The 27,610-nt window shown below is 55.3% G+C and overlaps 1 protein-coding gene across 5 annotated transcripts in view; it reads left to right on the forward strand.

The window, feature by feature from the left end:
* The window catches only part of LOC141266152 (microtubule-actin cross-linking factor 1, isoforms 6/7-like), a 368,828-nt gene that overhangs the window by 52,979 nt on the left and 288,239 nt on the right, over nt 1-27,610 (forward strand). For all 5 annotated transcript variants that reach the window (XR_012320208.1, XR_012320209.1, XM_073680138.1 and 2 more), the window contains exons 10-21: nt 1,619-1,837; nt 2,100-2,303; nt 2,491-2,716; nt 3,878-4,104; nt 4,253-4,375; nt 5,715-5,816; nt 5,895-5,996; nt 10,163-10,303; nt 17,015-17,170; nt 19,761-19,958; nt 21,488-21,616; nt 26,637-26,807. Coding sequence is in view for 3 of the 5 variants with exons in the window: in XM_073680138.1 (XP_073536239.1) it covers nt 1,619-1,837; nt 2,100-2,303; nt 2,491-2,716; nt 3,878-4,104; nt 4,253-4,375; nt 5,715-5,816; nt 5,895-5,996; nt 10,163-10,303; nt 17,015-17,170; nt 19,761-19,958; nt 21,488-21,616; nt 26,637-26,807 (1,998 nt within the window). In the remaining 2 variants the exon portion in view is untranslated. The remainder of the gene's footprint in view (nt 1-1,618; nt 1,838-2,099; nt 2,304-2,490; nt 2,717-3,877; nt 4,105-4,252; nt 4,376-5,714; nt 5,817-5,894; nt 5,997-10,162; nt 10,304-17,014; nt 17,171-19,760; nt 19,959-21,487; nt 21,617-26,636; nt 26,808-27,610) is intronic.

Below are 27,610 nucleotides of genomic sequence, written 5' to 3' on the forward strand. Positions count from 1 at the left end.
AAGAGCTAGAGGAAGTTAATGATACTCTGTCCTGAGTGCTGAGGTGTCCTTTGCACTCAGGGCACTGTATCAGTAACTGCTCCAGCTCTTGTCCTCAGTCCCTTCAATCTATAGTTACTCCTCAGCACCCAGGATACTGTATCAATAAGTGAGGATGGAAGAGGGAAAGGACAAGACAAAGGAGCATTCACTGACACTTTGTCCTGAGTGCTGAGGAGTAACTGTAGATTGAAGGGCCTGGAGATAAGAGCTGGGACCAGTTACTCCTACTGTGTCCTCAGTGCTTAGGGTAGCTGTAGGTGAGAAGTCTAGGAAATCAGAGGCTGCAGGATAGGTTCTGATACTGTGTTCTGAGCACTAAGGAGTAACTGTAGATGGAAGGGGTCAAGAAGAGGAGCTGGGAGCAGTCATTGATACTCTGTCTTGACCACTGATTAGTAACTGTAGATGGAAGGAGTGAGGACAACATCTAGGGACAGTTACTGATCCTCTGTCCTTAGTGCTGAGTAGTAACTACAGGTGAGAGGGGCCGAGGACAAGAGCTGGGGGCAGTTACTGATACTCTGTTCTCAGTGCTGAGGAGTAACTGCAGGTGATAGGGGCCAAGAACTAAAGCTGGGGGCAGTTACTGATACTCTGTCCTCAGTGCTGAGGAGTAACTGCAGATGAGAGGGGCCGAGGACAAGAGCTGGGGACAGTTACTGATACTCTGTCCTCAGCACTGAGGAGTAACTGCAGGTGAGAGGGGCGGAGAACTAAAGCTGGGGGCACTTACTGATACTCTGTCCTCAGTGTTGAGGAGTAACTGCAGGTGAGAGGGGCCAAGGACAAGAGCTGGGGGCAGTTACTGATACTCTGTCCTCAGTGCTGAGGAGTAACTGCAGGTAAGAGGGGCCGAGAACAAGAGCTGAGGGCAGTTACTGATACTCTGTCCTCAGCTCTGAGGAGTAACTGCAGGTGAGAGGGGCCAAGGACAAGAGCTGGCAGCAGTTACTGATACTATGTCCTCAGTGCTGAGGAGTAACTGCAGGTAAGAGGGGCCGAGAACAAGAGCTGGGGGCAGTTACTGATACTCTGTCCTCAGCACTGAGGAGTAACTGCAGGTGAGAGGGGCCAAGGACAAGAGCTGGGGGCAGTTACTGATACTCTGTCCTCAGTGCTGAGGAATAACAGCAGGTGAGAGGGGCCAAGGACAAGAGCTGGGGGCAGTTACTGATACTCTGTCCTCAGCACTGAGGAGTAACTGCAGGTGAGAGGGGCCAAGGACAAGAGCTGGGGGCAGTTACTGATACTCTGTCCTCAGCACTGAGGAGTAACTGCAGGTGAGAGGGGCCAAGGACAAGAGCTGGGGGCAGTTACTGATACTCTGTCCTCAGTGCTGAGGAATAACAGCAGGTGAGAGGGGCCGAGAACAAGAGCTGGGGGCAGTTACTGATACTCTGTCCTCAGTGCTGAGGAGTAACTGCAGGTGAGAGGTCCAGGGGGACACAGGCTGCAAGGTAGGTTTTGACACTGTGTCCTGCCGCCTCTCCCTCAGTCTTGGTGGCAGCTTTAGTCATTTTCCCCTGTCCAGATGTTGGGGTTTCTCCTCACTTCCTGTGATTCAATCTCTTGGCAGCCATCTTTAGCATCTCTTAAAGAGATGTCTCCCCGGATAGCGGGCCAGGTCACCACCTCACCCCCAGCCCTGGAGCATGTCTTGGCCCTGCTGGGACAGTTCTCAGAAGCAGAAGACGAGCTGCTGCCCTGGATGCAGGAAACGGAGACAGAATTACCCCGGCTGTCTGCGAACTACTGCAACTACCGCGACATCAGAGAGCTGCAGCAGCAGCTGCAGGTCAGTGAACTACACGTCCTTACCAGCTGCACACTGGCACTGTGCAGCTACAGTCACATCCTCCATCTGTCCTCATGTATCAGAGGCAGATGGCTACAGCGTGACCGTACCTCCTGCAACCTCCAGGGGCGCTACTGCCCATACGGAAAGCTTATTGCTAGACATGGGAGCACATACATTAAATCTTCTGTTTCTGGGGCAGTAGGGATTCCTGGGATCTGATGTGCCATATTGTGACGTTTCGCCCGTTGTGTCTTCACAGGCTCTGAGAGAAGTGATTGCTGAGCACAAACCCCTGGTCACCAAGCTGCACCGAGTGTCGTGTAAGCTGACGGAGCTGTGTCCAGAGGAGGGGGCTGCCTTTCAGGGACGCTTCGAGACCGCAGAGAAACAATACTGCTCCATCCGAGAGGCTGTGCGTCAATCTGCTGCCGTTCTGGAGGATACCGTCCCCAGATACAGCCAGGTGAGCCTCCATGCTCCTAAAGGGCAACTCCACCAAAACTTACAATGAGGTCTCAACACAAAGCCCCCCATAGAATGAAGGCAATCCCAGGGCATGTGACCTGAAGAGGTGGAACTCGCCACAGTGCAGAGGGTTTCAGGAGGCTTCATTTTAGGTCTCCTCTATACTGAGCTGCTCATATCCATAGGTTACAGAGCGGCTTGACATGATGAGTGACGGCCTGGAGAGACTCAGCGATCGGATGCAGAACTCCGCTTCTGTTCGCGGGGAGCCTTCTCGAATCCGCGAGCAGCTCAGAGAGAGCGGCCAAGTGCAGGCCGAGCTGGAGAAGCTAGGAATGGCTCTGGAGACCATCAGCAAGCAGGCAGCAGAGCTTATGCCCAGTCTTCCAGATCAAACAGAGGAGCCGCAAGGTATCAACGCCTGGGCTCCCACCGGGCCTCTGTCCCCGGGCCTCTGTCCCCGGGCCCCTGTCCCCAGGCCTCTGTCCCCAGGTCCCTGTCCCCAGGCCTCTGTCCCCGGGCCCCTGTCCCCAGGCCTCTGTCCCCAGGCCCCTGGGCCCCTGTCCCTGGGCCCCTGTCCCCGGGCCTCTGTCCCTGGGCCTCTGTTCCCAGGCCTCTCTCCCCTGGCCCCTGTCCCCAGGCCTCTGTCCCCAGGCCTCTGTCCCCGGGCCCCTATCCCCAGGCCTCTGTTCCCGGGCCTCTGTCCACGGGCCTCTGTCCCCGGGCCCCTGTCCCCAGGCCCCTGTCCCCAGGCCTCTGTCCCCGGGCCTCTGTCCCCAGGCCTCTGTCCTCGGGCCTCTGTCCCCAGGCCTCTGTCCCCGGGCCCCTGTCCCCGGGCCCCTGTCCCCAGGCCTCTGTCCCCGGGCTCCTGTCCCCAGGCCTCTGTCCCCAGGCCCCTGTCCCCAGGCCTCTGTCCCCGGGCCTCTGTCCCTGGGCCCCTGTCCCCAGGCCTCTGTTCCCGGGCCCCTGTCCCCAGGCCTCTGTCCCCGGGCCTCTGTCCCCGGGCTCCTGTCCCCAGGCCTCTGTCCCCGGGCCCCTGTCCCCAGGCCTCTGTCCCCGGGCTCCTGTCCCCAGGCCTCTATCCCCAGGCCCCTGTCCCCAGGCCTCTGTCCCCGGGCCTCTGTCCCCAGGCCTCTGTCCCCAGGCCTCTGTCCCCGGGCCCCTATCCCCAGGCCTCTGTCCCCGGGCCTCTGTCCCTGGGCCCCTGTCCCCAGGCCTCTGTCCTCGGGCCCCTGTCCCCAGGCCTCTGTCCCCAGGCCCCTGTCCCCAGGCCTCTGTCCCCGGGCCTCTATCCCCAGGCCTCTGTCCCCAGGCCTCTGTCCCCGGGCCCCTATCCCCAGGCCTCTGTTCCTGGGCCTCTGTCCCTGGGCCCCTGTCCCCAGGCCTCTGTCCTCGGGCCCCTGTCCCCAGGCCTCTGTCCCCGGGCCCCTATCCCCAGGCCTCTGTCCCCAGGCCCCTGTCCCCGGGCCCCTGTCCCCAGGCCTCTGTCCTCGGGCCCCTGTCCCCGGGCCCCTGTAGGATTAGAGAGGCTTCTAACCACCGGTCATGCGCTGAGCTCCGCTTCCATTTCAGGAATCACGCAGCGCACGGCAGAGTTCCGGGCACAGTGGCAGCGATTGTGTGGACGGGCAGAGGAGCGGGATCGCTGGCTCTCTGGGCTACTAATGTTGGCTGAACGCTTCTGGAACGGACTCTCAGATTTGGCTCTGACCCTCAGTGACACTCAGCAAATGGTTCTGGACACAGAGGAGCCCGCTTCTGACCCGGACTCCATCCGGACCAGACTTGATGCCATGCAGGTAGGTATCGGGCACAGGGGGAGCAACCTACGGAGGGTAGAGGATGGACTCATGCTCCACATACACCTGTGATCACTACATAATGCTCCTGTTTCCACCATCACACTGAGTATGAGATCCTTTGATCTTCCGTATTCTCTGTTGTCAGGCTCTGCGGGAAGACATTGACAACCTGCAGAACGACCTGGACATGTTGGGGTCGCTGGGAGTGGAGCTCATGTCATCCTGCGGGGACATGGACAAACCAGATGTGACCAAGAGCCTGGATGAGGTGAGAAGAGGCCGAGGGCCACGAGCCATGGGCTCCGCACACCGAGGGAATGTCAGAGGACAGATGAGTCTGGAGGGTGGACAGCAGAGGAGTGTGGAGGACAGAGGAGTCTAGAGTAGAAGGGAGGACAGAGGAGTCTGGAGGAGAAGGGAGGACAGAGGGGTCTGGAGGAGAAGGGAGAACAGAGGGGTCTGGAGGAGAAGTAGATTGAGGACAGAGGAGGTGGACAACAGAGGAGTCTGGAGGAGGAGGTGGAGGACAAAGGAGTCTGGAGGAGGAGATGGATGTCTGAGGGGTTTGGAGGAGGAGGAGATGGAGGACAGAGGGGTCTGGAGGAGAAGGAGATGGAGGACAGAGGTGGAGGACAGAGGAGTCTGGAGGAGGTGGAGGACAGAGGAGTCTGGAGGAGGAGGACGACAGAGGGGTCTGGAGGAGATAGAGATGGAGGACAGAGGAGGTGGAGGACAAAGGAGTCTGGAGGAGGTGGAGGACAGAGGAGTCTGGAGGAGGAGGAGATGGAGGACAGAGTGGTCTGGAGTAGGAGATGGAAGACAGAGGAGTTTGGAGGAGGTGGAGGGATAGAGGAGTCTGGAGGAGATGGAGGACAGAGTGGTCTGGAGGAGAAGGAGGTGAAGGACAGAGGAGTTTGGAGGAGGAGGAGATGGAAGACAGAGGGGTCTGGAGGAGGAGATGGAGGACAGAGGAGGAGGAGGACAGAGGAGTTTGGAAGAAGAGGAGATGGAGGACAGAGGGGTATGGAGGAGGAGGAGATGGAGGACAGGAGGTGGAGGACAGAGGAGTTTGGAGGAGGAGATGGAGGACAGAGGAGGAGGATGTGGAGGACAGAGGAGTTTGGAGGAGGTGGAGGACAGAGGAGTCTGGAAGAGGAGCAGATGGAGGACAGAGGAGTCTGGAGAAAAAGGAGGTGGAGGACAGAGGAGTCTGGAGGAGGAGGAGATGGAGGGCAGAGGAGGAGGTGGAGGACAGAGGAGTGTGGAGGACAGAGGAGTCTGGAGGAGGTGGACGATAGAGGCGTTTGGAGGAGGTGGAGGACAGAGGAGTGTGGAGGACAGAGGAGTCTGGAGGAGGTGGAGGACAGAGGAGTCTGGAGGAGGTGGAGGACAGAGGAGTCTGGAGGAGGTGGAGTACAGAGGAGTGTGGAGGACCGAGGAGTCTGGAGGAGGTGGAGGACAGAGAAGGAGGAGGTGGAAGACAGAGGAGTCTGGAGGAGAACAGAGGAGCCAGGATGACACAGGATCTGGCAGCGACTCGCTCTTCTCTCTATATCACAGATCTGGAGTTTATCAGATCCATGAAATCCAGTCTGATCCTCCCGCAGATCTACGGCATCTGGAACAGTGTGAACAAGCTTTGGGGAGAGCGTTACACCCGCCTGGAGGAGCAGCTGAAGGCCACCGTCCGCTACCAGGAGACCGTCCAGGTACGTCTCTGACCCATAAGTCTCTGATGCCCTGGTCCAGAGGCAGGAATCACAGAGGACCCATGGCTCTCTCCGCAGCGGCTGCAGGAATGGCTGCTCAGCGCTGAAGCCCGGCTCTCCGAGGAGTTCCTGGTGGAGGGAGACCTGGACATGGTGAAGCGTCAGCTGTCGGAGCTGAAGGTGAGCCCCAAAATTGGCCCCTACATGAATGAGGTGTGGTACACCATGTATGGACGACCGTCCAGTGACCCTCGGAGCTGTATTTATAATTCTGCTGGCTGTCATGAACACCACCCGAGACGTGCTTCAGACGTGACCGTAAATAGGGGCTCGGCCCCCTACTCACTATAGGCCAAGTGCACCCCCAGACGGACCCCACATCCACGGCTCACTATATGCTGCCCTTACTGCTTTTACCAGGCAGCACTGGCACACGGGCACCCAGCTTTCCCGAGCTGCTGCACGGATCACCACTTACAGTCTGGTTATGGGGGAACACATCCCAGATACTTTCTTTTCTCGGGATTGTGGGGACGTTACAGCGTCGAGACAAACGTGTTCCATCTTAGATTGAATAAGAAGCTCAGCGCTTATAGGGTCCAGGGAAAATGAAGAAACCTGACACAACGGGACCGGGGGGTCGGGTGTAGGGAAAACACCGCCCAGAAGGTTGTAGTATGGGGCGACCACGCGCATGGGGGTCTCAGGTGTGACCCGATATTCCTTAGATAACAAGTTATATGAGGGTCTCCCCAGACCCCTCCTCCGCTCAGGTCAGATTCCATCCTGATCCGCTTGTAGTCCTCATTTCTGCTCTGGGTCATGTGTCCCCCCAGGGTCCCCCCACACATGGTGGATCCATAACTTGGGGAGATGTCGCCTCCTGGGCATCATCAGCAAAGCGTTGGCAATTTTACCATAAATACGAATCTGCTCCCGGATCATGGACAGATCCACGGGATCTGTGGCGTACAGACTGATGCCCCCGTGTGTACCACCTCTGTGCCAATGGGGGCGTACAGGACACCTCGGCTGGACAATATGGTTCTCCAGCAGTGACAGCTGCCTGGTAATGCCGCTCTGCCCCCTCCATGTCTGCTCTCCATCAGATCACCTGCTTCACTTACCTGTCCACAGCGGGGTGGGGTGCAGGCAGTTAACCCAGGCCCCCGGCCTCTGATCTACACAACTCACATCCCCACTCATCACAGCTCCTGCTCTGAAGGCTCACTGCAGTCTTTTAATACCAGCAGAATAGTGACTGCAGCTCTGGATGTGACTGGAGGATAAGACACGATGTAACAGCAGAATAGTGACCGCAGCTCTGGAGGTGACTGGAGGATAAGACATGATGTAAAAGCAGAATAGTGACTGCAGCTCTGGAGGTGACTGGAGGATAAGATACGATGTAACAGCAGAATAGTGACTGCAGCTCTGAAGGTGACTGGAGGATAAGACATGATGTAACAGCAGAATAGTGAGTGCAACTCTGGAGGTGACTGGAGGATAAGACATGATGTAACAGCAGAATAGTGAGTGCAGCTCTGGAGGTGACTGGAGGATAAGACATGATGTAAAAGCAGAATAGTGAGTGCAGCTCTGGAGGTGACTGGAGGATAAGACACGATGTAACAGCAGAATAGTGACTGCAGCTCTGGAGGTGACTGGAGGATAAGACATGATGTCACAGCGGAATAGTGACCGCAGCTCTGGAGGTGACTGGACGATAAGACATGATGTAACAGCAGAATAGTGACTGCAGCTCTGGAGGTGACTGGACGATAAGACATGATGTAACAGCAGAATAGTGAGTGCAGTGCTGGCGGTGACTGGAGGATAAGACACGATGTAGCAGCAGAATTGTGAGTGCAGCTCTGGAGGTGACTGGAGGATAAGACATGATGTGACAGCGGAATAGTGACCGCAGCTCTGGAGGTGACTGGAGGATAAGACATGATGTAGCAGCAGAATAGTGAGTGCAGCGCTGGCGGTGACTGGAGGATAAGACCTGATGCAACAGCAGAATAGTGACCGCAGCTCTGGAGGTGACTGGAGGATAAGACATGATGTAGAGCAGAATAGCAAGTGCAGCGCTGGAGGTGACTGGAGGATAAGACACGATGTAGCAGCAGAATAGTGACTGCAGCTCTGGAGGTGACTGGTGGATAAGACATGATGTAACCGCAGAATAATGACTGCAGCTCTGGAGGTGACTGGAGGATAAGACATGATGTAACAGCAGAATAGTGACTGCAGCTCTGGAGGTGACTGGTGGATAAGACATGATGTAACCGCAGAATAATGACTGCAGCTCTGGAGGTGACTGGAGGATAAGACATGATGTAACAGCAGAATAGTGAGTGCAGCTCTGGAGGTGACTGGAGGATAAGGCATGATGTAAAAGCAGAATGGTGACTGCAGGTCTGGAGGTGACTGCAGGATAAGACATGATGTAACAGCAGAATGGTGACTGCAGCTCTGGAGGTGACTGCAGGATAAGACATGATGTAACCGCAGAATAATGACTGCAGCTCTGGAGGTGACTGGAGGATAAGACATGATGTAACAGGGGAATAGTGACCGCAGCTCTGGAGGTGACTGGAGGATAAGACATGATGTAACAGCAGAATAGTGACTGCAGCTCTGGAGGTGACTGGAGGATAAGACACGATGTAACAGCAGAATAGTGAGTACAGCTCTGGAGGTGACTGGAGGATAAGGCACGATGTAACCGCAGAATAGTGAGTGCAGCTCTGGAGGTGACTGGAGGTTAAGACACGATGTAACCGCAGAATAGTGAGTGCAGCTCTGGAGGTGACTGGAGGTTAAGACACGATGTAACAGCAGAATAGTGAGTGCAGCTCTGGAGGTGACTGGAGGTTAAGACACGATGTAACAGCAGAATAGTGAGTGCAGCGCTGGAGGTGACTGGAGGTTAAGACACGATGTAACAGCAGAATAGTGAGTGCAGCGCTGGAGGTGCCTGGAATAGAAGTCCTCATGTCAATGCGGATCACTGCTCGGTTGGATTTACACCTCCATATCAGCGTTACTATTGTAGAGACATAAATCAGTTCTTCATCAGGTGTCATCATAGTGAGACACGGCTGAGACTAGGAGCTGCTCTAAGTCACACGGACCTCACTGTCAAATCCAGAGAAGAAGAGACTGAAATCTTTTTGGATGGAAAAGAGAAATAACAAACTACAATAATGGTTGCAGAAGTGAGTACACCCTCTTATAATCAGGGCTGTGGCTGTGCTCGCATCCCTCCATGTTACAGAGTAGTCATCGCTCGGCCGCCGTCACTTACAGCGATTCTGATTAACCCCAGAGGAAGTGCCGCTGCTCTAGGAGGATTTTCCAGACATTTTCTGGTTTGTAAACAGCTGACAACACAGCAAAGGATCTGAGTGCGGAAAGTTATCAGTCAGGGGAAGGGACAAAACATTTCCCAGGCATCAGATCCGTCATTGACACTGTGAAGACATCACTGAGAAGAAGCTGAAATCAGGAACAACAGCGACATTACCGAGAACTGGACGTCCCTCAAAAATGAAGGAAAGACAAGAAGAGAATTTGTCCTGTAGGCCGACAGCAACATTAAAGGAGCTGCAGGGATTTCTGGCCAGTCCTGGTTGTGTCCTGCATGTGACCACAATCTCCTGTATTCCTCATATCTCCGGCCTGTGGAGGAGGGGAGAAGATGAAAACATTTTTTTTTAGAAAGAACGACATCCAGATCAGCAATGTTCTGCCAAAGCCTCCAGCAGACAACAACCCTGAGCGACCTCCAAATCACTAAGAGAACGGTTTCTCCAGGAGCAGATGGAAGTTCTGGAACGGCTGAGCCCAGTGCTGAACCCAAGGGACAATCTGTGGTGACCTGAAGAGGGCGCTGTACACAGGAGCTGCCCCCCACAATCTGACAGATGTGGAGCTGCTGCAAGGAGGAGCGGGCAAAGATCGCCAATTCTAGATGACCCGCGCTGATAGACCCCGACCCAGAAAGACTGAACGCTGCCAGAAACTCACAGGGACTGCAACAAAGTATCAGTGTAAGGACGTGCAGATTTATGCAACCGCATTATTATACGGCTTTATTTCTCTTTTTCCATCTGAAAAGATTTCTTTACGTGACGAAACCCTATGATTTTATCAGGGACGTTTAGACTTTTATATCCTCTGTATTAAAGACATCCATTCTGTGCTGAGAAACGTCAGACATCACTCGGCCGACGGACGTGACACAGATGAGTGGATGTCACGGTCAGCGTCCTGGAGGACAGACCAGCGCTGTGCGGTGACACAACCTGTAACTGGTGCGCGGCTTCTTTTTGGATCAGGACTTTAAGAGAGAACTCTATCAACACCGGGTGGAGCTAGAGAGCATCGGGCACCAGAACCTGGGCAGGTCGGGGGAAGCTCCGCTGTGTGACTTCAGAGAGCGCTGGGACCGGCTGGAGGATGAGACGGTGAACCGGCAGGTGAGGACTGTGTGGGGCAGTCTATGTACTGCTGTCACAGCCACAAGTACCCTCAACAATATGGATGTAACTATAGCGCCACCTCCTGTCAGTGCAGATATCGGGGAGGCCCAAGCTCATGTTCCCCCTCCCATAGTACCAAACTCTGGCTCCGTTCCATTTATTAAGCTGGTGGAGGGCCCCTGTACCCATATAGTATGTCACCCCTGTATCTGCCTGTCCGTCCTTGTATCTGCACCCCTGCCCCTGTATCTGCCCCTGTATCTGCCGGTCTGCCCTTGTATCTGCCTGTCCACCCCTGTAACCGTATAGTATGTCACCCCTGTATCTGCCTGTCCGCCCCTGTATCTGCCTGTCCGTCCTTGCATCTGCCCCCCTGCCCCTATATCTGCCCCTATATCTGACCCTGTATCTGCCGGTCTGCCCTTGTATCTGCCTGTCCACCCCTGTAACCGTATAGTATGTCTGTCCCTGTATATGCCGGTCTGCTATTGTATCGGTCTGTCCGCCCCTGTATCTGCCTGTACGCCCTTTTATATGCTTGTCTGCCACTGTATCTGCCAGTCCGCCCCTGTATCTGCCTGTCCGCCCCGGTATCTGCCTGTCCGCCCCTGTATCTGCCTGTCTGCCCCTGTATCTGCCTGTCTGCCCCTGTATCTGCCTGTCCGCCCCTGTATCTGCCTGTCCGCCCTTGTATCTGCCTGTCCGCCCTTGTATCTGCCTGTCCGCCCTTGTATCTGCCTGTCCGCCCCTGTATCTGCCTGTCCGCCCCTGTATCTGCCTGTCCGCCCTTGTATCTGCCTGTCCGCCCCTGTATCTGCCTATCCGCCCTTGTATCTGCCTGTCCGCCCTTGTATCTGCCTGTCCGCCCCTGTATCTGCCTGTCCGCCCTTGTATCTGCCTGTCCGCCTCTGTATCTGCCTGTCCACCCCTGAATCTGTATTTCCGTCATTCTGTTTGTTTGTCCTCCCCTATGTCTGTATATCTGACCCGTATCTGTATGTCAGCCCCTGTATCTTCCGCTGTGCCCCTGTATCTTCCGCTGTGCCCCTGTATCTTCCACTCTGCCCCTGTATCTGCCCCTCAGCCCCTATATCTGCCACTCTGCCCCTGTATATGCCGCTCTGCCCCTGTATCTGCCGCTCTGCCCCTGTATCTGCCGCTCTGCCCCTGTATCTATCGCTCTACCCCTGTATCTTCCGCTCTGCCCCTGTATCTGCCGCTCTGCCCCTGTCGGTTTGCCCCTGTATCTGCTGCTCTGCTCCTGTATCTGACGCACTTCATCTGTATCTGCCCTTATATCTGCTGCTCTGCCCCTGTATCTGCTGCTCTGCTCCTGTATCTGCCGCTCTGCTCCTGTATCTGCCATTCTGCCCCTGTATCTGCTGCTCTGCTCCTGTATCTGCCCTTCTGCCCCTGTATCTGCCATTCTGCCCCTGTATCTGCAGCTCCGCCCCTGTATCTGCCCTTCTGCCCCTGTATCTGCCGTTCTACCCTTGTATCTGCTCCTATATTTGCCGCTCTACCCCTGTATCTGCTGCTCTACTCCTCTATCTGCCCCTATATCTGCCGCTCTGCCCTTGTATCTGCCGCTCTGCCCTTGTGTCTGCCACTCGGCCCCTATATCTGCCACTCTGTCCCTGTATCTGATGCTTTGCCCCTGTATCTGCCAGTCTGCCCCTGTATCTGCCACTCTGCCCCTGTATCTGCCGCTATGTCTCTGTATCTGCCCCTGTATCTGCCGCTTTGCCCCTGTATCTGCCGGTCTGCCCCTGTATCTGTCAGTCTGCCCCTGTATCTGCCCTCTCCCCCTATGTCTGCCGACCTTCCCCTGTATCTGCCGCTCTGCCCCTGTATCTGCCCCTGTATCTGCCTCTCTGCCCTTTTATCTGCCCCTCTGTAACTGCCTCTCTGCCCTTTTATATGTCCCTCTGCCTCTGTAACTGCCGCTCTGCCTCTGTATCTGCCACTCCAACCCTGTATCTGCTCATCTGCCCCTGTATTTGCCGCTCTGCCCTTGTATCTGCCCCTCTCCCTCTGTATCTGCCGCTCTGCCCCTGTATCTGCCGCTCTGCCCCTGTATCTGCCGCTCTGCCCCTGTATCTGCTGCTTTGCCTCTGTATCTGCTGCTTTGCCTCTGTATCTACCGCTCTGCTGCTCTGCTCCTGTATCTGCTGCTCTGCTCCTATATCTGTCACTTTGCCCCTCTATCTGCCCATCTGCCCCTCTGCCCGTTTTTGCTGCTCTGCCCCTGTATCTGCCCTTATATCTGCCCCTATATCTGCCGCTCTACCCTTGTATCTGCCGCTCTACACCTGTATCTGCCGCTCTGCCTCTGTATCTGCCACTCTGCTCCAGTATCTGCCCCTATATCTGCCGCTCTGCCCCTGTATCTGCCGCTCTGCCCCTGTATCTGCCGCTCTGCCCCTGAATCTGCCGCTCTGCTTCTGCATCTGCCCCTGTATCTGCCACTTTACCCCTGTGTGTGCCGCTCCGCCCCTGTATCTGCCGTCTGCCCCTGTCTCTGCTGCTCTGCTTTTGTATCTGCACCTTTGCCCCTGTATTTGCCCATCCGACCGCCCTTGTATCTGTGCCTCTCCGCCTCTGTATCTGCTGTCTGCCCCTGCATCTGCTGATCAGCCCCTTTATCTGTCGCTCTGCTCCTATATATGCCGCTCCGCCCCTGTATCTGCCGCTCTGCCCCTGTATCTGCCTATCCGCCTCTGTATCTGCTGTCTGCCCCTGCATCTGCTGCTCTGCCCCTTTATCTGCCGCTCTGCCCCTGTATCTGCTGGTCTGCTCCTGTATCTGCCCGTCCCACTGCCCCTGTATCTGTACCTCTTCCCCTGTATCTTCTGCTCTGCTCTTGTATCTGCTCCTATATCTGCCGCTCTGCCACTGTATCTGCCCCTGTATCTGCTGCTCTGCTCCTGTATCTGCTACTTCACTCCTATATGTGCCGCTCCGCCCCTGTATCGGCCCGTCTGACTGCCCCTGTATCTGTGCCTCTTCCCCTGTATCTGCCCCTCTGCATCTGTATCTTCTGGTCTGCCCCTGTATTTGCCGCTCTGCCCCTATTTCTGCTCGTTCAACCACCCCTGTATCTGTGCCTCTTCCCCTGCCCATCAGCTCCTGTATCTTCCCCTGTATCTGCTGCTCTGCTGCTGTATCTGCCCCTATATCTGCCACTCTGCCCCTGTATCTGCCTCTCTGCTCCTTTATCTGCGCCTGTATCTGCCACTCTGCTTTTGTATCTGCCCCTGTATCTGCCGCTCTGCATCTGTATCTGTCCCTATATCTGCCACTATGCCCCTGTATCTGCCGCTCTACTCCTGTATCTGACGCACTTCATCCGTATCTGCCCTTATATCTGCTGCTCTGCTCTTGTATGTGCCGCTCTGCTCCTGTATCTGCCGCTCTGCTCCTGTATCTGCCATTCTGCCGCTGTATCTGCCGCTCTGCCCCTGTATCTTCCGCTTTTCCCCTGTATCTTCCGCTCTGCCCCTGTATCTTCCGCTCTGCCCCTGTATCTGCCGCTCTGCCCCTGTATCTGCCGCTCTGCCCCTGTATCTGACGCTCCGCCCCTGTATCTGACGCTCCGCCCCAGTATCTGCCCTTCTGCCCCTGCCGCTCTACTCTTGTATCTGCTCCTATATTTTCCGCTCTACCCCTGTATCTGCTGCTCTACTCATGTATCTGCCCCTATATCTGCCACTCTGCCCCTGTATCTGCCTCTCTGCCCCTGTATCTGTCAGTCTGCCCCTGTATCTGTTGCTCTGCCCTTATATCTGCTCGTCCGACCGTCCCTGTATCTGTGCCTCTTCCTCTGCATCTGCCCGTTCGCCCCTGTGTCTGCTGCTCTGCTCTTGAATCTGCCCCTGTATCTGCTGCTCTGCATCTGTATCTGCCCCTATATCTGCCACTATGCCCCTGTATCTACTGCTCAGCCCCTGTATCTGCCACTCTGCTCCTGTATCTGCCGCCCTGCATCTGTATCTGCCCCTATATCTTCTGCTCAGCCCCTGTATCTGCTGCTCTGCTCCTTTATCTGCCACTCTGCCCCTTTATCTGCTGCTCTGCTCTTGTATCTGCCCCGTATCTGCCGCTCTGCATATGTATCTGCCCCTATATCTGCCACTGTGCTCCTGTATCTACTGCTCTGCCCCTGAATCTGCCACTCTGCTCCTGTATTTGCCCCTGTATCTGCCCCTATATCTGCTGCTCTGCCCCTGTATCTGCTGCTCTGCCCCTGTATCTACTGCTCTGCCCCTGTATCTGCTGCTCTGCCCCTGTGTCTGCTGCTCTGCCCCTGTGTCTGCCGCTCTGCATCTCTATCTGACTCTCTGCCCCTATATCTGCCCTCTTCCCCTATATCTGCCGGTCTGCCCCTGTATCTGCCGGTCTGCCCCTGTATTTACCCCTCTACCCCTGTATCTACCGCTCTGCCCCTGTATCTGCCCCTTTATCTGCCTCTCCGCCCCTTTAACTGCTGCTCTGCCCCTGTATCTGCCCATCTACCTCTGTATTTGCCGCTCTGCCCTTGTATCTACCCCTGTATCTGCCCGTCCGACCACCCCTGTATCTGTGCCTCTTCCTCTGTATCTGCCCGTCTGCCCTTGTATCTGCCTCTTTGCCCCTGTATCTGCCTCTGTATCTGCCACTCCACCCCTGTATCGGCTCCTCTATCCCTGTATCTGCCTCTCTGCCCCTGTCTCTGCCTCTCTGCCCCTGTATCTGCCGCTCCGCCCCTGTATCGGCTCTCCTATCCCTGTATCTGCCGCTCTGCCCCTGTATTTGCCGCTCCGCCCCTGTATCTGCCGTTCCGCCCCTGTATCTGCCTCTCCGCCCCTGTATCTGCCGCTCCGCCCCTGTATCTGCTGCTCCGCTCCTGTATCTGCCGCTCCGCTCCTGTATCTGCCGCTCCGCCCCTGTATCTGCTGCTCCTGTGTCTGCTGCTCCTGTGTCTGCTGCTCCGCCCCTGTATCTGCCGCTCTGCTCCTGTATCTGCCGCTTCGCCCCTGTATCAGCCGCTCTGTCCCTGTATCGGCTCCTCTGTCCCTGTATTTGCTGCTCTGCCCTGTATCTGCCGCTCTGCCCTGTATCTGCCGCTCCTCTCCTGTATCTGCTGCTCTGCCCCTGTATCTGCCGCTCTGCCCTGTATCTGCCGCTCCGCTCCTGTATCTGCCGCTCCGCTCCTGTATCTGCCGCTCCGTCCCTGTATCTGCCGCTCCGCCCCTGTATCTGCTGCTCCTGTGTCTGCTGCTCCTGTGTCTGCTGCTCCGCCCCTGTATCTGCCGCTCTGCTCCTGTATCTGCCGCTTCGCCCCTGTATCTGCCGCTCTGTCCCTGTATTTGCTGCTCTGCCCTGTATCTGCCGCTCTGCCCTGTATCTGCCGCTCCGCTCCTGTATCTGCTGCTCTGCCCCTGTGTCTGCTGCTCCGCCCCTGTATCTGCCGCTCTGCTCCTGTATCTGCCGCTTCGCCCCTGTATCTGCCGCTCTGTCCCTGTATTTGCTGCTCTGCCCTGTATCTGCTCCTCTGCCCCTGTATCTGCTCCTCTGCCCCTGTATCTGCTCCTCTGCCCCTATATCTGCCGCTCTGCTCCTGTATCTGCTCCTCTGCCCCTGTATCTGCTCCTCTGCCCCTATATCTGCCGCTCCGCTCCTGTATCTGCTCCTCTGCCCCTGTATCTGCTCCTCTGCCCCTGTATCTGCCGCTCCGCTCCTGTATCTGCTCCTCTGCCCCTGTATCTGCCGCTCTGTCCCTGTATCGGCTCCTCTGTCCCTGTATCTGCTGCTCTGCCCTGTATCTGCTTCTCTGCCCTGTATCTGCCGCTCCGCTCCTGTATCTGCTGCTCCTGTACCTGCTGCTCCTGTGTCTGCTGCTCCTGTGTCTGCTGCTCCGCCCCTGTATCTGCCGCTCTGCTCCTGTATCTGCCGCTTCGCCCATGTATCTGCCGCTCTGTCCCTGTATCGGCTCCTCTGTCCCTGTATTTGCTGCTCTGCCCTGTATCTGCTGCTCTGCCCTGTATCTGCCGCTCCGCTCCTGTATCTGTCGCTCTGCTCCTGTATCTGCCGCTTCGCCCCTGTATCTGCCGCTCTGTCCCTGTATCGGCTCCTCTGTCCCTGTATTTGCTGCTCTGCCCTGTATCTGCCGCTCTGCCCTGTATCTGCCGCTCCGCTCCTGTATCTGCTCCTCTGCCCCTGTATCTGCTCCTCTGCCCCTGTATCTGCCGCTCTGTCCCTGTATCGGCTCCTCTGTCCCTGTATTTGCTGCTCTGCCCTGTATCTGCCGCTCTGCCCCTGTATCTGCTCCTCTGCCCCTGTATCTGCTCCTCTGCCCCTGTATCTGCCGCTCTGTCCCTGTATCGGCTCCTCTGTCCCTGTATTTGCTGCTCTGCCCTGTATCTGCTCCTCTGCCCCTGTATCTGCTCCTCTGCCCCTGTATCTGCCGCTCTGTCCCTGTATCGGCTCCTCTGTCCCTGTATTTGCTGCTCTGCCCTGTATCTGCTGCTCTGCCCTGTATCTGCTCCTCTGCCCCTGTATCTGCTCCTCTGCCCCTGTATCTGCCGCTCTGTCCCTGTATCGGCTCCTCTGTCCCTGTATCTGCCGCTCTGTCCCTGTATCTGCTCCTCTGCCCCTGTATCTGCTCCTCTGCCCCTGTATCTGCTCCTCTGCCCCTGTATCTGCCCTCATACTGTGTCCTCTCTGCAGCACCAGTTGGAAGATGCACTGATGGGTCTGGGCCAGTTCCAGAACCAGCTGGAGGAGCTGTTGAACTGGTTGTCGCACACTGCCCAGCAGCTGCAGGGTCCTCGTCCCCCCTGTACCGACCTGCAGAGCTGTGAGATCGAGCTGGCAAAGCACAAGGTGAGTGCACCGGGCGAGGGGTGAGCATAATGGGGGTGATAGTCATATCTGACAGATGCCTCAGACTCCACAATGTACAGGTCAGTGACCCTGATCCCATTGTAATGTGCACCTTATAATGACCAGTGCTGCCCCCATAGCTGACAGTAGCCTGGCAACAGCTGATGTGGTGCCCCCCTCACATATACCAGGGTGATCTGAAGGCCTAATGCAAATGATGTATATTCCCCCGCCATCATGTGCCACAGTATGCAATACGACTAAGTGGTACTATGTATGGAGAAATCCTGTGTATACAGAGGCCCCTGGGGGTCAGTGGTGCACCATAAGGCCCTTAGTGGTCAGTGGTGTGGTATCAGGTCCCTAGTGGTCATGTAGTGCGGTATCGGGCCCCTGGTGGTCATATGCTGCTGTATTGGGCCCCTGGTGGTCAGTGGTGCTGTATCGGGCCCCTGGTGGTCAGTGTCACTGTATTGGGCCCCTGGTGGTCAGTGGTGCTGTATCGGGCCCCTGGTTGTCATATGCTGCTGTATTGGGCCCCTGGTGGTCATGTAGTGCTGTATTGGGCCCCTGGTGGTCATGTAGTGCGGTATCGGGCCCCTGGTGGTCATATGCTGCTGTATTGGGCCCATGGTGGTCATGTAGTGCTGTATTGGGCCCCTGGTGGTCAGTGGTGCTTTATCGGGCCCCTGATGGTCAGTGGTGCTGTATCGGGTCCCTGGTTGTCAGAGGTGTGGTATCGGGCCCCTGTTGGTCAGTGATGCGGTATCGGGCCCCTGTTGGTCGTGGTGCTGCATCGGGCTCTTGGTTGTCAGTGGTGTGGTATCGGGCTCCTGGTTGTCAGTGATGCGGTATCGGGCCTCTGGTGGTGAATGATGCGGTATCGGGCCCCTGGTGCTCAGTGGTGCTGTATCGGCCCCTGTTGGTCATGTGGTGCTGTATCGTGCCCCTGGTGGTCAGTGTCGCTGTATCGGGCTCCTGGTTGTCAGTGATGCGGTATCGGGCCTCTGGTGGTGAGTGATGCGGTATCGGGCCCCTGGTGGTCAGTGTCGTTGTATCGGGCCCCTGTTGGTCATGTGGTGCTGTATCGGGCTCCTGGTTGTCAGTGATGTTGTATCGGCCCTCTGGTGGTGAGTGATGCAGTATCGGGCCGCTGGTGGTCATGTAGTGCTGTATCGGGCCCCTGGTGCTCAATGGTGCGGTATCGGCCCCTGTTGGTCATGTTGTGTTGTATCGGGCCCCTGGTGCTCAGTGGTGCTGTATCGGCCCCTGTTGGTCATGTGATGCGGTATCAGGCCTCTGGTGGTGAGGGATGCGGTATCAGGTCCCTGGTGGTCATGTGGTGCGGTATCAGACCCCTGGTGATCATATAGTGCTGCATTGAGCCCCTGTTGATCAGTGGTGCGGTATTGGACCCCTGGTGGTCAGTGTCGCTGTATCGGGCCCATGTTGGTCGGATTATGAAATGTCTGCTAGAAGGGAAGAGGAGATTACATGTAAATCGCCTATTTTCTGCCCTGCCCAAGTTACGTATAAATGTGTCCCTCTGTGAGAGAGGAGGGGTCTTCTGTTGAGGGTCACCTGTCACTACAGATGGGCAGAAAGATACTAGGAACCGCCCTGGACCCATGACAGCACCCTCCTGCCGTGTCCAGAGACCTTTGATGAAAGTGTGGTATATTCACTTTTATTCCTTTTAATTTTACTGTATCGTATTACTGCTTCCTTACTGTATTTGTCTGACTACCGTATATATATATATATCTTGTAACCGCTTGTATATATTGTACCTAGCATCGCTCTTTTGAGTAAATAAATATATAAAATTTATAAGCTCGCTTCACATTATCCTAAACCCGGAACTCACGGAAGTTGTGAGGAAGGATCAGGGACACGTGGCTCCGATCGGTTTGTGACAATCGCGGTTACAAGATATATATATACAGTAGTCAGACAAATACAGTAAGGAAGCAGTAATACGATACATTAAAATTAAAAGGAATAAAAGTGAATATACCACACTTTCATCAAAGGTCTCTGGACACGGCAGGAAGGGTGCTGTCATGGGTCCAGGGCGGTTCCTAGTATCTTTCTGCCCATCTGTAGCGACTGGTGACCCTCAACAGAAGACCCCTCCTCTCTCACAGAGGGACACATTTATACGTAACTTGGGCAGGGCAGAAAATAGGCGATTTACATGTAATCTCCTCTTCCCTTCTATCAGACATTTCATTATCCATTTCCCAGCAATATCCTCATTGTAAGGTGCGCATGGTAATTGATCTAACACATGAGCTTTCCCCTGACTTCAGAGGTAATTCAATTAGCTATTCCTCATTGCCATGATTCAATTAGCTCCCCCATACTCTTGTCAGGAATAAGCGTTTGCACTACAAAGGTATATATCCTAGCTGACCTGTATTCAATTCTCTCCTGGGGTCCTTTGAAGTCAGACAGACTAGCATTCCTGCTGAGACCTTCATAACTGGGAATATGAAGTTCCAGTCCCTGGCCTCACCACAGTCATGTGGTGCTGTATCGGGCCCCTGGTGCTCAGTGGTGTGAGTGATATTGCTCTGTGTTCCCACAGGTTCTCAGGAACGATGTGTTGTCTCATAGCCGCACTGTGGAGTGCGTGGACGAGGCCGGACGGGGGATCGTACTCTCCTCCCCCGGAGACGGGTTGGACGCTCTTCACACCAGGCTAACAGAACTGATGCAGCGATGGGAGTATGTGCAGAGCGAGACGGAGAGACGACAGCTGGAGCTGGAGAACGACCTGAGCCGGGTAAGAGGACCCCTGCACCTGCACCAAGGGGGGCCCATGAGGGCACCTGAACCAAGGAGGGGCCCATGAGGGCAACGAGGGCACCTGCATAAGGAGGGGCCCATGAGGGCAACGAGGGCACCTGTACCAAGGAGGGGCCCATGAGGGCAATGAGGGCATCTGCACCAAGGAGGGGTCCATGAGGGCAACGAGGGCATCTGCACCAAGAAGGGGTCTATGAGGGCAACGAGGGCACCTGAACCAAGGAGGGACCCATGAGGGCAATGAGGGCATCTGCACCAAGGAGGGGCCTATGAGGGCAACGAGGGCAGAGCAGGTCTGCAGGCCACCCCAGAATCATCACATCTTATCATATTACACCTAATGGCCTAGTGATTCAATAATGGCCCAGTGATTCAATGATGACCCAGTGATACAGTGATCCAATGATGATACAGTGATTCAGTGATGGAGCAGTGACACACTGATCCAATGATTGCCCAGTGACACAGTGATCCAATGATGACCCAGTGATACAGTGATCCAATGATGATCCAGTGATGGAGCAGTGACACATTGATCCAATGATTGCCCAGTGACACAGTGATCCAATGATGACCCAGTGATACAGTGATCCAATGATGGAGCAATGATGGCCGAGTGACACTTTGATCCGAAGATGGCTCAGTGATACAATGATGGCCGAGTAACACAGTGATCCAATGATGGCCCCGTGATACAGTGATCCAATGATGGAGCAGTGACACACTGATCCAATGATTGCCCAGTGACACATTGATCCGATGATGGCCCAGTGACACAATGATGGCCCAGTGACACAGTGATCCAATGATGGCCCAGTGATCCAATGATGGCCCAGTGACACAGTGATCCAATGATGGCCCAGTGATACAGTGATCCAATGATGGAGCAGTGACACACTGATCCAATGATAGCCCAGTGACACATTGATCCGATTATGGCCCAGTGACACAATGATGGCCCAGTGACTCAGTGATCCAATGATGGCCCAGTGATACAGTGATTCAATGATGACCCAGTGATACACTGATCCAATGATGACCCAGTGACACACTGATCCAATGATGACCCAGTGACACATTGATCCGATGATGACACAGTGATCCAATGAAGGCCCAGTGACCCAATGATGGCCCAGTGACCCAGTGATCCAATGATGGCCCAGTGACCCAGTGATCCAATGATGACCCAGTGATCCAATGATGGCCCAGTGACCCAATGATGGCCCAGTGACCCAGTGATCCAATGATGGCCCAGTGACCCAATGATCCAATGATGGCCCAGTGACCCAGTGATCCAATGATGGCCCAGCGACCCAATGATGGCCCAGTGACCCAATGATGGCCCAGTGATACTGTGATCCAATGATGGCCCAGTGACACAGCGATCCAATGATGGCCCAGTGATACAGCGTTCCAATGATGGCCCAGTGACACAGCGATCCAATGATGGCCCAGTGACACAGCGATCCAATGATGGCCCAGTGATAATGCATCTTCTCTTCACAGGTGCAGGATGTGACCCTAGAGATCACTGACCTTCTGCAGTGGCTGGAGCAGGTGGAGGCGCGACTGTCCTTCTCCAAACCGGTCTGGGGGCATCCAGAATCCACCAGAGACGCGCTCACTAAGCACCTGGTAAGAGATCTGCTCCATTCTGTTCCCTACACTCTTCCTCAGTCCTCTTTCCTGCGCTATGTACTCTTCCTCAGTCCTGTCTCCTGAGCTCTGCACTCTTCCTCAATCCTGTCTCCTGAGCTCTGCACTCTTCCTCAGTCCTGTCTCCTGAGCTCTGCACTCTTCCTCAGTCCTGTCTCGTGAGCTCTGCACTCTTCCTCAGTCCTGTCTCGTGAGCTCGGCGCTCTTACTCAGTACTGTCTCGTGAGCTCGGCACTCTTACTCAGTCCTGTCTCCTGAGCTTTGCACTCTTCCTCAGTCCTCTCTCCTGCACTCTGCACTCTTCCTCAGTCCTGTCCCCTGAGCTCTGCACTCTTCCTCAGTCCTGTCTCGTGAGCTCTGCACTCTTCCTCAGTCCTGTCTCGTGAGCTCGGCGCTCTTACTCAGTACTGTCTCGTGAGCTCGGCACTCTTACTCAGTCCTTTCTCCTGAGCTTTGCACTCTTCCTCAGTCCTCTCTCCTGCACTCTGCACTCTTCCTCAGTCCTGTCCCCTGAGCTCTGCACTCTTCCTCAGTCCTGTCTCCTGTGCTCTGCACTCTTCCTCAGTCCTGTCTCCTGAGCTCTGCACTCTTACTCAGTGCTGTCTCCTGAGCTCTGCACTCTTACTCAGTACTGTCTCCTGAGCTCTGCACTCTTACTCAGTGCTGTCTCCTGAGCTCTGCACTTTTACTCAGTGCTGTCTCCTGAGCTCTGCACTCTTACTCAGTGCTGTCTCCTGAGCTCTGCACTCTTCCTCAGTGCTGTCTCCTGAGCTCTGCACTCTTCCTCAGTGCTGTCTCCTGAGCTCTGCACTCTTCCTCAGTGCTGTCTCCTGAGCTCTGCACTCTTCCTCAGTGCTGTCTCCTGAGCTCTGCACTCTTCCTCAGTGCTGTCTCCTGAGCTCTGCACTCTTCCTCAGTGCTGTCTCCTGAGCTCTGCACTCTTCCTCAGTGCTGTCTCCTGAGCTCTGCACTCTTCCTCAGTCCTGTCTCCTGAGATCTGCACTCTTCCTCAGTCCTGTCTCCTGAGCTCTGCACTCTTCCTCAGTCCTGTCTCCTGAGCTCTGCACTCTTCCTCAGTCCTGTCTCCTGAGCTCTGCACTCTTCCTCAGTCCTGTCTCCTGAGCTCTGCACTCTTCCTCAGTCCTGTCTCCTGAGCTCTGCACTCTTCCTCAGTCCTGTCTCCTGAGCTCTGCACTCTTCCTCAGTCCTGTCTCCTGAGCTCTGCACTCTTCCTCAGTCCTGTCTCCTGAGCTCTGCACTCTTCCTCAGTCCTGTCTCCTGAGCTCGCACTCTTCCTCAGTCCTGTCTCCTGAGCTCTGCACTCTTCCTCAGTCCTGTCTCCTGAGCTCTGCACTCTTCCTCAGTCCTGTCTCCTGAGCTCTGCACTCTTCCTCAGTCCTGTCTCCTGAGCTCTGCACTCTTCCTCAGTCCTGTCTCCTGAGCTCTGCACTCTTCCTCAGTCCTGTCTCCTGAGCTCTGCACTCTTCCTCAGTCCTGTCTCCTGAGCTCTACACTCTTCCTCAGTCCTGTCTCGTGAGCTCGGCACTCTTCCTCAGTCCTGTCTCCTGAGCTCAGCACTCTTACTCAGTGGTGTCCCCTGAGCTCTGCACTCTTCCTCAGTCCTCTCTCCTGCGCTCTGTACTCTTCCTCAGTCCTCCTTCCTGCACTCTGTACTCTTCCTCAGTCCTCTCTCCTGCACTCTGCACTCTTCCTCAGTCCTCTCTCCTGCTTTCTTCTTCAGTCCTCTCTCCTGCACTCTTCTTCAATCTTCTCTCCTGCACTCTTCTTCAGTCCTCTCTCCTGCACTCTTCTTCAATCCTCTCTCCTGCACTCTTCTTCAGTCCTCTCTCCTGCACTCTTCTTCAGTCCTCTCTCCTGCACTCTTCTTCAGTCCTCTCTCCTGCACTCTTCTTCAGTCCTCTCTCCTGTACTCTTCTTCAGTCCTCTCTCCTGTACTCTTCCTCAGTCCTCTCTCCTGCACTCTTCCTCAGTCCTCTCTCCTGCACTCTTCCTCAGTCCTCTCTCCTGCACTCTTCCTCAGTCCTCTCTCCTGCACTCTTCCTCAGTCCTCTCTCCTGCACTCTTCCTCAGTCCTCTGTCCTGCACTCTTCCTCAGTCCTCTCTCCTGCACTCTGCACTCTTCCTCAGTCCTCTTTCCTGCACTCTGCACTCTTCCTCAGTCCTGTCTCCTGAGCTCTGCACTCTTCCTCAGTCCTGTCTCCTGAGCTCTGCACTCTTCTTCAGTCCTTTCTCCTGCACTCTGCACTCTTCTTCAGTCCTTTCTCCTGCACTCTGCACTCTTCTTCAGTCCTTTCTCCTGCACTCTGCACTCTTCTTCAGTCCTTTCTCCTGCACTCTTCTTCAGTCCTTTCTCCTGCACTCTGCACTCTTCCTCAGTCCTCTCTCCTGCACTCTGGACTCTTCCTCAGTCCTCTCTCCCGTACTCTGTAGTGTTCCTCAGTCCTCCCTCCTGTGCTTTGCAGTCCTCCTCAGTCCTCTCTTCTGCACTCTATACTCTTCTTCAGTCTTTTCCCCTGTGCTCCTCACTTTTTTTCACCCTTCTGTCTTTTACTTTGTAGTCTTCCTCAGTCCTCTCTCCTACACTTTGCACTCTTCCTCAGTCCTCTCTCCTGCACTCTGCACTCTTCCTCAGTCCTCTCTCCTGCACTCTGTACTCTTCCTCAGTCCTCTCTCCTGCGCTCCTCACTCTTCCTCACCCTTCTGTGTTTTACTCTGTAGTCTTCCTCAGTCCTCTCTCCTGCACTCTTCCTCAGTCCTCTCTCCTGCACTCTTCCTCAGTCCTCTCTCCTGCACTCTGCACTCTTCCTCAGTCCTCTTTCCTGCACTATGTACTCTTCCTCAGTCCTGTCTCCTGAGCTCTGCACTCTTCCTCAGTCCTGTCTCCTGAGCTCTGCACACTTCCTCAGTCCTGTCTCCTGAGCTCTGCACTCTTCCTCAGTCCTGTCTCCTGAGCTCTGCACTCTTCCTCAGTCCTGTCTCCTGAGCTCTGCACTCTTCTTCAGTCCTTTCTCCTGCACTTTGCACTCTTCTTCAGTCCTTTCTCCTGCACTCTTCTTCAGTCCTTTCTCCTGCACTCTTCTTCAGTCCTTTCTCCTGCACTCTGAACTCTTCTTCAGTCCTTTCTCCTGCACTCTGCACTCTTCCTCAGTCCTCTCTCCTGCACTCTGGACTCTTCCTCAGTCCTCTCTCCTGTACTCTGTAGTGTTCCTCAGTCCTCCCTCCTGTGCTTTGCAGTCATCTTCAGTCCTCTCTTCTGCACTCTATACTCTTCTTCAGTCTTTTCCCCTGTGCTCCTCACTTTTTTTCACCCTTCTGTCTTTTACTTTGTAGTCTTCCTCAGTCCTCTCTCCTACACTTTGCACTCTTCCTCAGTCCTCTCTCCTGCACTCTGTACTCTTCCTCAGTCCTCTCTCCTGCGCTCCTCACTCTTCCTCACCCTTCTGTGTTTTACTCTGTAGTCTTCCTCAGTCCTCTCTCCTGCACTCTTCCTCAGTCCTCTCTCCTGCACTCTTCCTCAGTCCTCTCTCCTGCACTCTTCCTCAGTCCTCTCTCCTGCACTCTTCCTCAGTCCTCTCTCCTGCACTCTGTACTCTTCCTCAGTCCTCTCTCCTGCACTCTGTACTCTTCCTCAGTCTTCTTTCCTGCACTCTGTACTCTTCCTCAGTCCTCTTTCCTGCACACTGTAGTCCTTCCTCAGTCCTCTCTCCTGCACTCTGTACTCTTCCTCAGTCCTCTTTCCTGCACTCTGTATTCTTCCTCAGTCCTCTTTCCTGCACTCTGTACTCTTCCTCAGTCCTCTTTCCTGCACTCTGTACTCTTCCTCAGTCCTCTTTCCTGCACACTGTAGTCCTTCCTCAGTTCTCTCTCTTGCACTCTTCCTCAGTTCTCTCTCCTGTATTCTGTACACTTCCTCAGTCCTCTCTCTTGCATTCTGCACTCTTTCTCAGTTCTCTCTCTGGCACTCTTCCTCAGTCCTCTCTCTTGCACTCTGTAGTCTTCCTCAGTCCTCTTTCCAGCACACCGTACTCTTCCTCAGTTCTCTCTCTTGCACTCTTCCTCAGTCCTCTCTCCTGCACTCTTCCTCAGTTCTCTCTCCTGTATTCTGTACTCTTCCTCAGTCCTCTCTCCTGCACTCTGTACTCTTCCTCAGTCCTCTTTCCTGCACTCTGTACTCTTCCTCAGTCCTCTTTCCTGCACTCTGTACTCTTCCTCAGTCCTCTTTCCTGCACACTGTAGTCCTTCCTCAGTTCTCTCTCTTGCACTCTTCCTCAGTTCTCTCTCCTGTATTCTGTACTCTTCCTCTGTCCTCTCTCTTGCATTCTGCACTCTTTCTCAGTTCTCTCTCCGGCACTCTTCTTCCGTCCTCTCTCCTGCACTCTGTAGTCTTCCTCAGTCCTCTTTCCTGCACTCTGTACTCTTCCTCATCTCTCTCTCTTGCACTCTTCCTCAGTTCTCTCTCCTGTATTCTGTACTCTTCCTCAGTCCTCTCTCTTCCTTTCTGCACTCTTTCTCAGTTCTCTCTCCTGCACTCTTCCTCAGTCCTCTTTCCTGCACACTGTAGTCCTTCCTCACTTCTCTCTCTTGCACTCTTTCTCAGTTCTCTCTCTCTTGCACTCTGCATTCTTCCTCAGTTCTCTCTCCTGTATTCTGCACTCTTCCTCAGTCCTCTCTCTTGCATTCTGCACTCTTCCTCAGTTCTCTCTCCGGCACTCTTCCTCAGTCCTCTCTCCTGCACTCTGTAGTCTTCCTCAGTCCTCTTTCCTGCACTCTGTAGTCCTTCCTCAGTCCTCTCTCTTGCACTCTTCCTCAGTCCTCTCTCTTGCACTCTTCCTCTGTTCTCTCTCCTGTATTCTGTACTCTTCCTCAGTCCTCTCTCCTGCACTCTTCCTCTGTTCTCTCTCCTGCACTCTGTACTCTTCTTCAGTTCTCTCTCCTGCACTTTGCCTCAGTCCTCTGCTTGGTCCTCTTGTGTTGTCAGGATCTCTGCAAAGAGATGGAGTGTAAGCAGCACACATATAACAGTGTCAGAGATCGCCTGCAGCGCCTCTTGGCCTCCAACCCCCAACCAAGAGGTTCAAGTGTCGATCATCAGCTCAAAATCCTGGAGCAGAAGTGGGAGAGCGCGTCCACCAAGGTGCAGGAGCGGAAGGTGGGTTCTTGGCCAGCTGGGACTGGATGGTCTGTTTACACCCTGGGGTACTGCTCTCTCCCGTGTGACGGTGCTGACCCTGGCGTGCTGCTCTTCCCGAGTGACGGTGCTGACCCTGGCGTGCTGCTCTTCCCGAGTGACGGTGCTGACCCTGGCGTGCTGCTCATCCCGAGTGACAGTGCTGACCCTGGCGTGCTGCTCTTCCCGTGTGACGGTGCTGACCCTGGCGTGCTGCTCTTCCCGTGAGACGGTGCTGACCCTGGCTTGCTGCTCTTCCCGTGTGACGGTGCTGACCCTGGCGTGCTGCTCTTCCCGTGTGACGGTGCTGACCCTGGCGTGCTGCTCTTCCCGTGTGACGGTGCTGACCCTGGCGTGCTGCTCTTCCCGAGTGACGGTGCTGACCCTGGCGTGCTGCTCTTCCCGTGTGATGGTGCTGACCCTGGCGTGCTGCTCTTCCCGAGTGACAGTGCTGACCCTGGCGTGCTGCTCTTCCCGAGTGACGGTGCTGACCCTGGCGTGCTGCTCTCCCCCGAGTGACGGTGCTGACCCTGGCGTGCTGCTCTTCCCGTGTGACGGTGCTGACCCTGGCGTACTGCTCTTCCCCGAGTGACAGTGCTGACCCTGGCGTGCTGCTCTTCCCATGTGACGGTGCTGACTCTGGCGTGCTGCTCTTCCCGTGTGACGGTGCTGACCCTGGCGTGCTGCTCTTCCCGAGTGACGGTGCTGACCCTGGCGTGCTGCTCTTCCCGAGTGACGGTGCTGACCCTGGCGTGCTGCTCTTCCCGAGTGACGGTGCTGACCCT

Source organism: Phyllobates terribilis, unplaced genomic scaffold (genome assembly GCF_046119375.1).
Source record: "Phyllobates terribilis strain yellow unplaced genomic scaffold, ASM4611937v1 Scaffold_4__5_contigs__length_816908805, whole genome shotgun sequence".
Lineage (NCBI taxonomy): Eukaryota > Metazoa > Chordata > Amphibia > Anura > Dendrobatidae > Phyllobates > Phyllobates terribilis.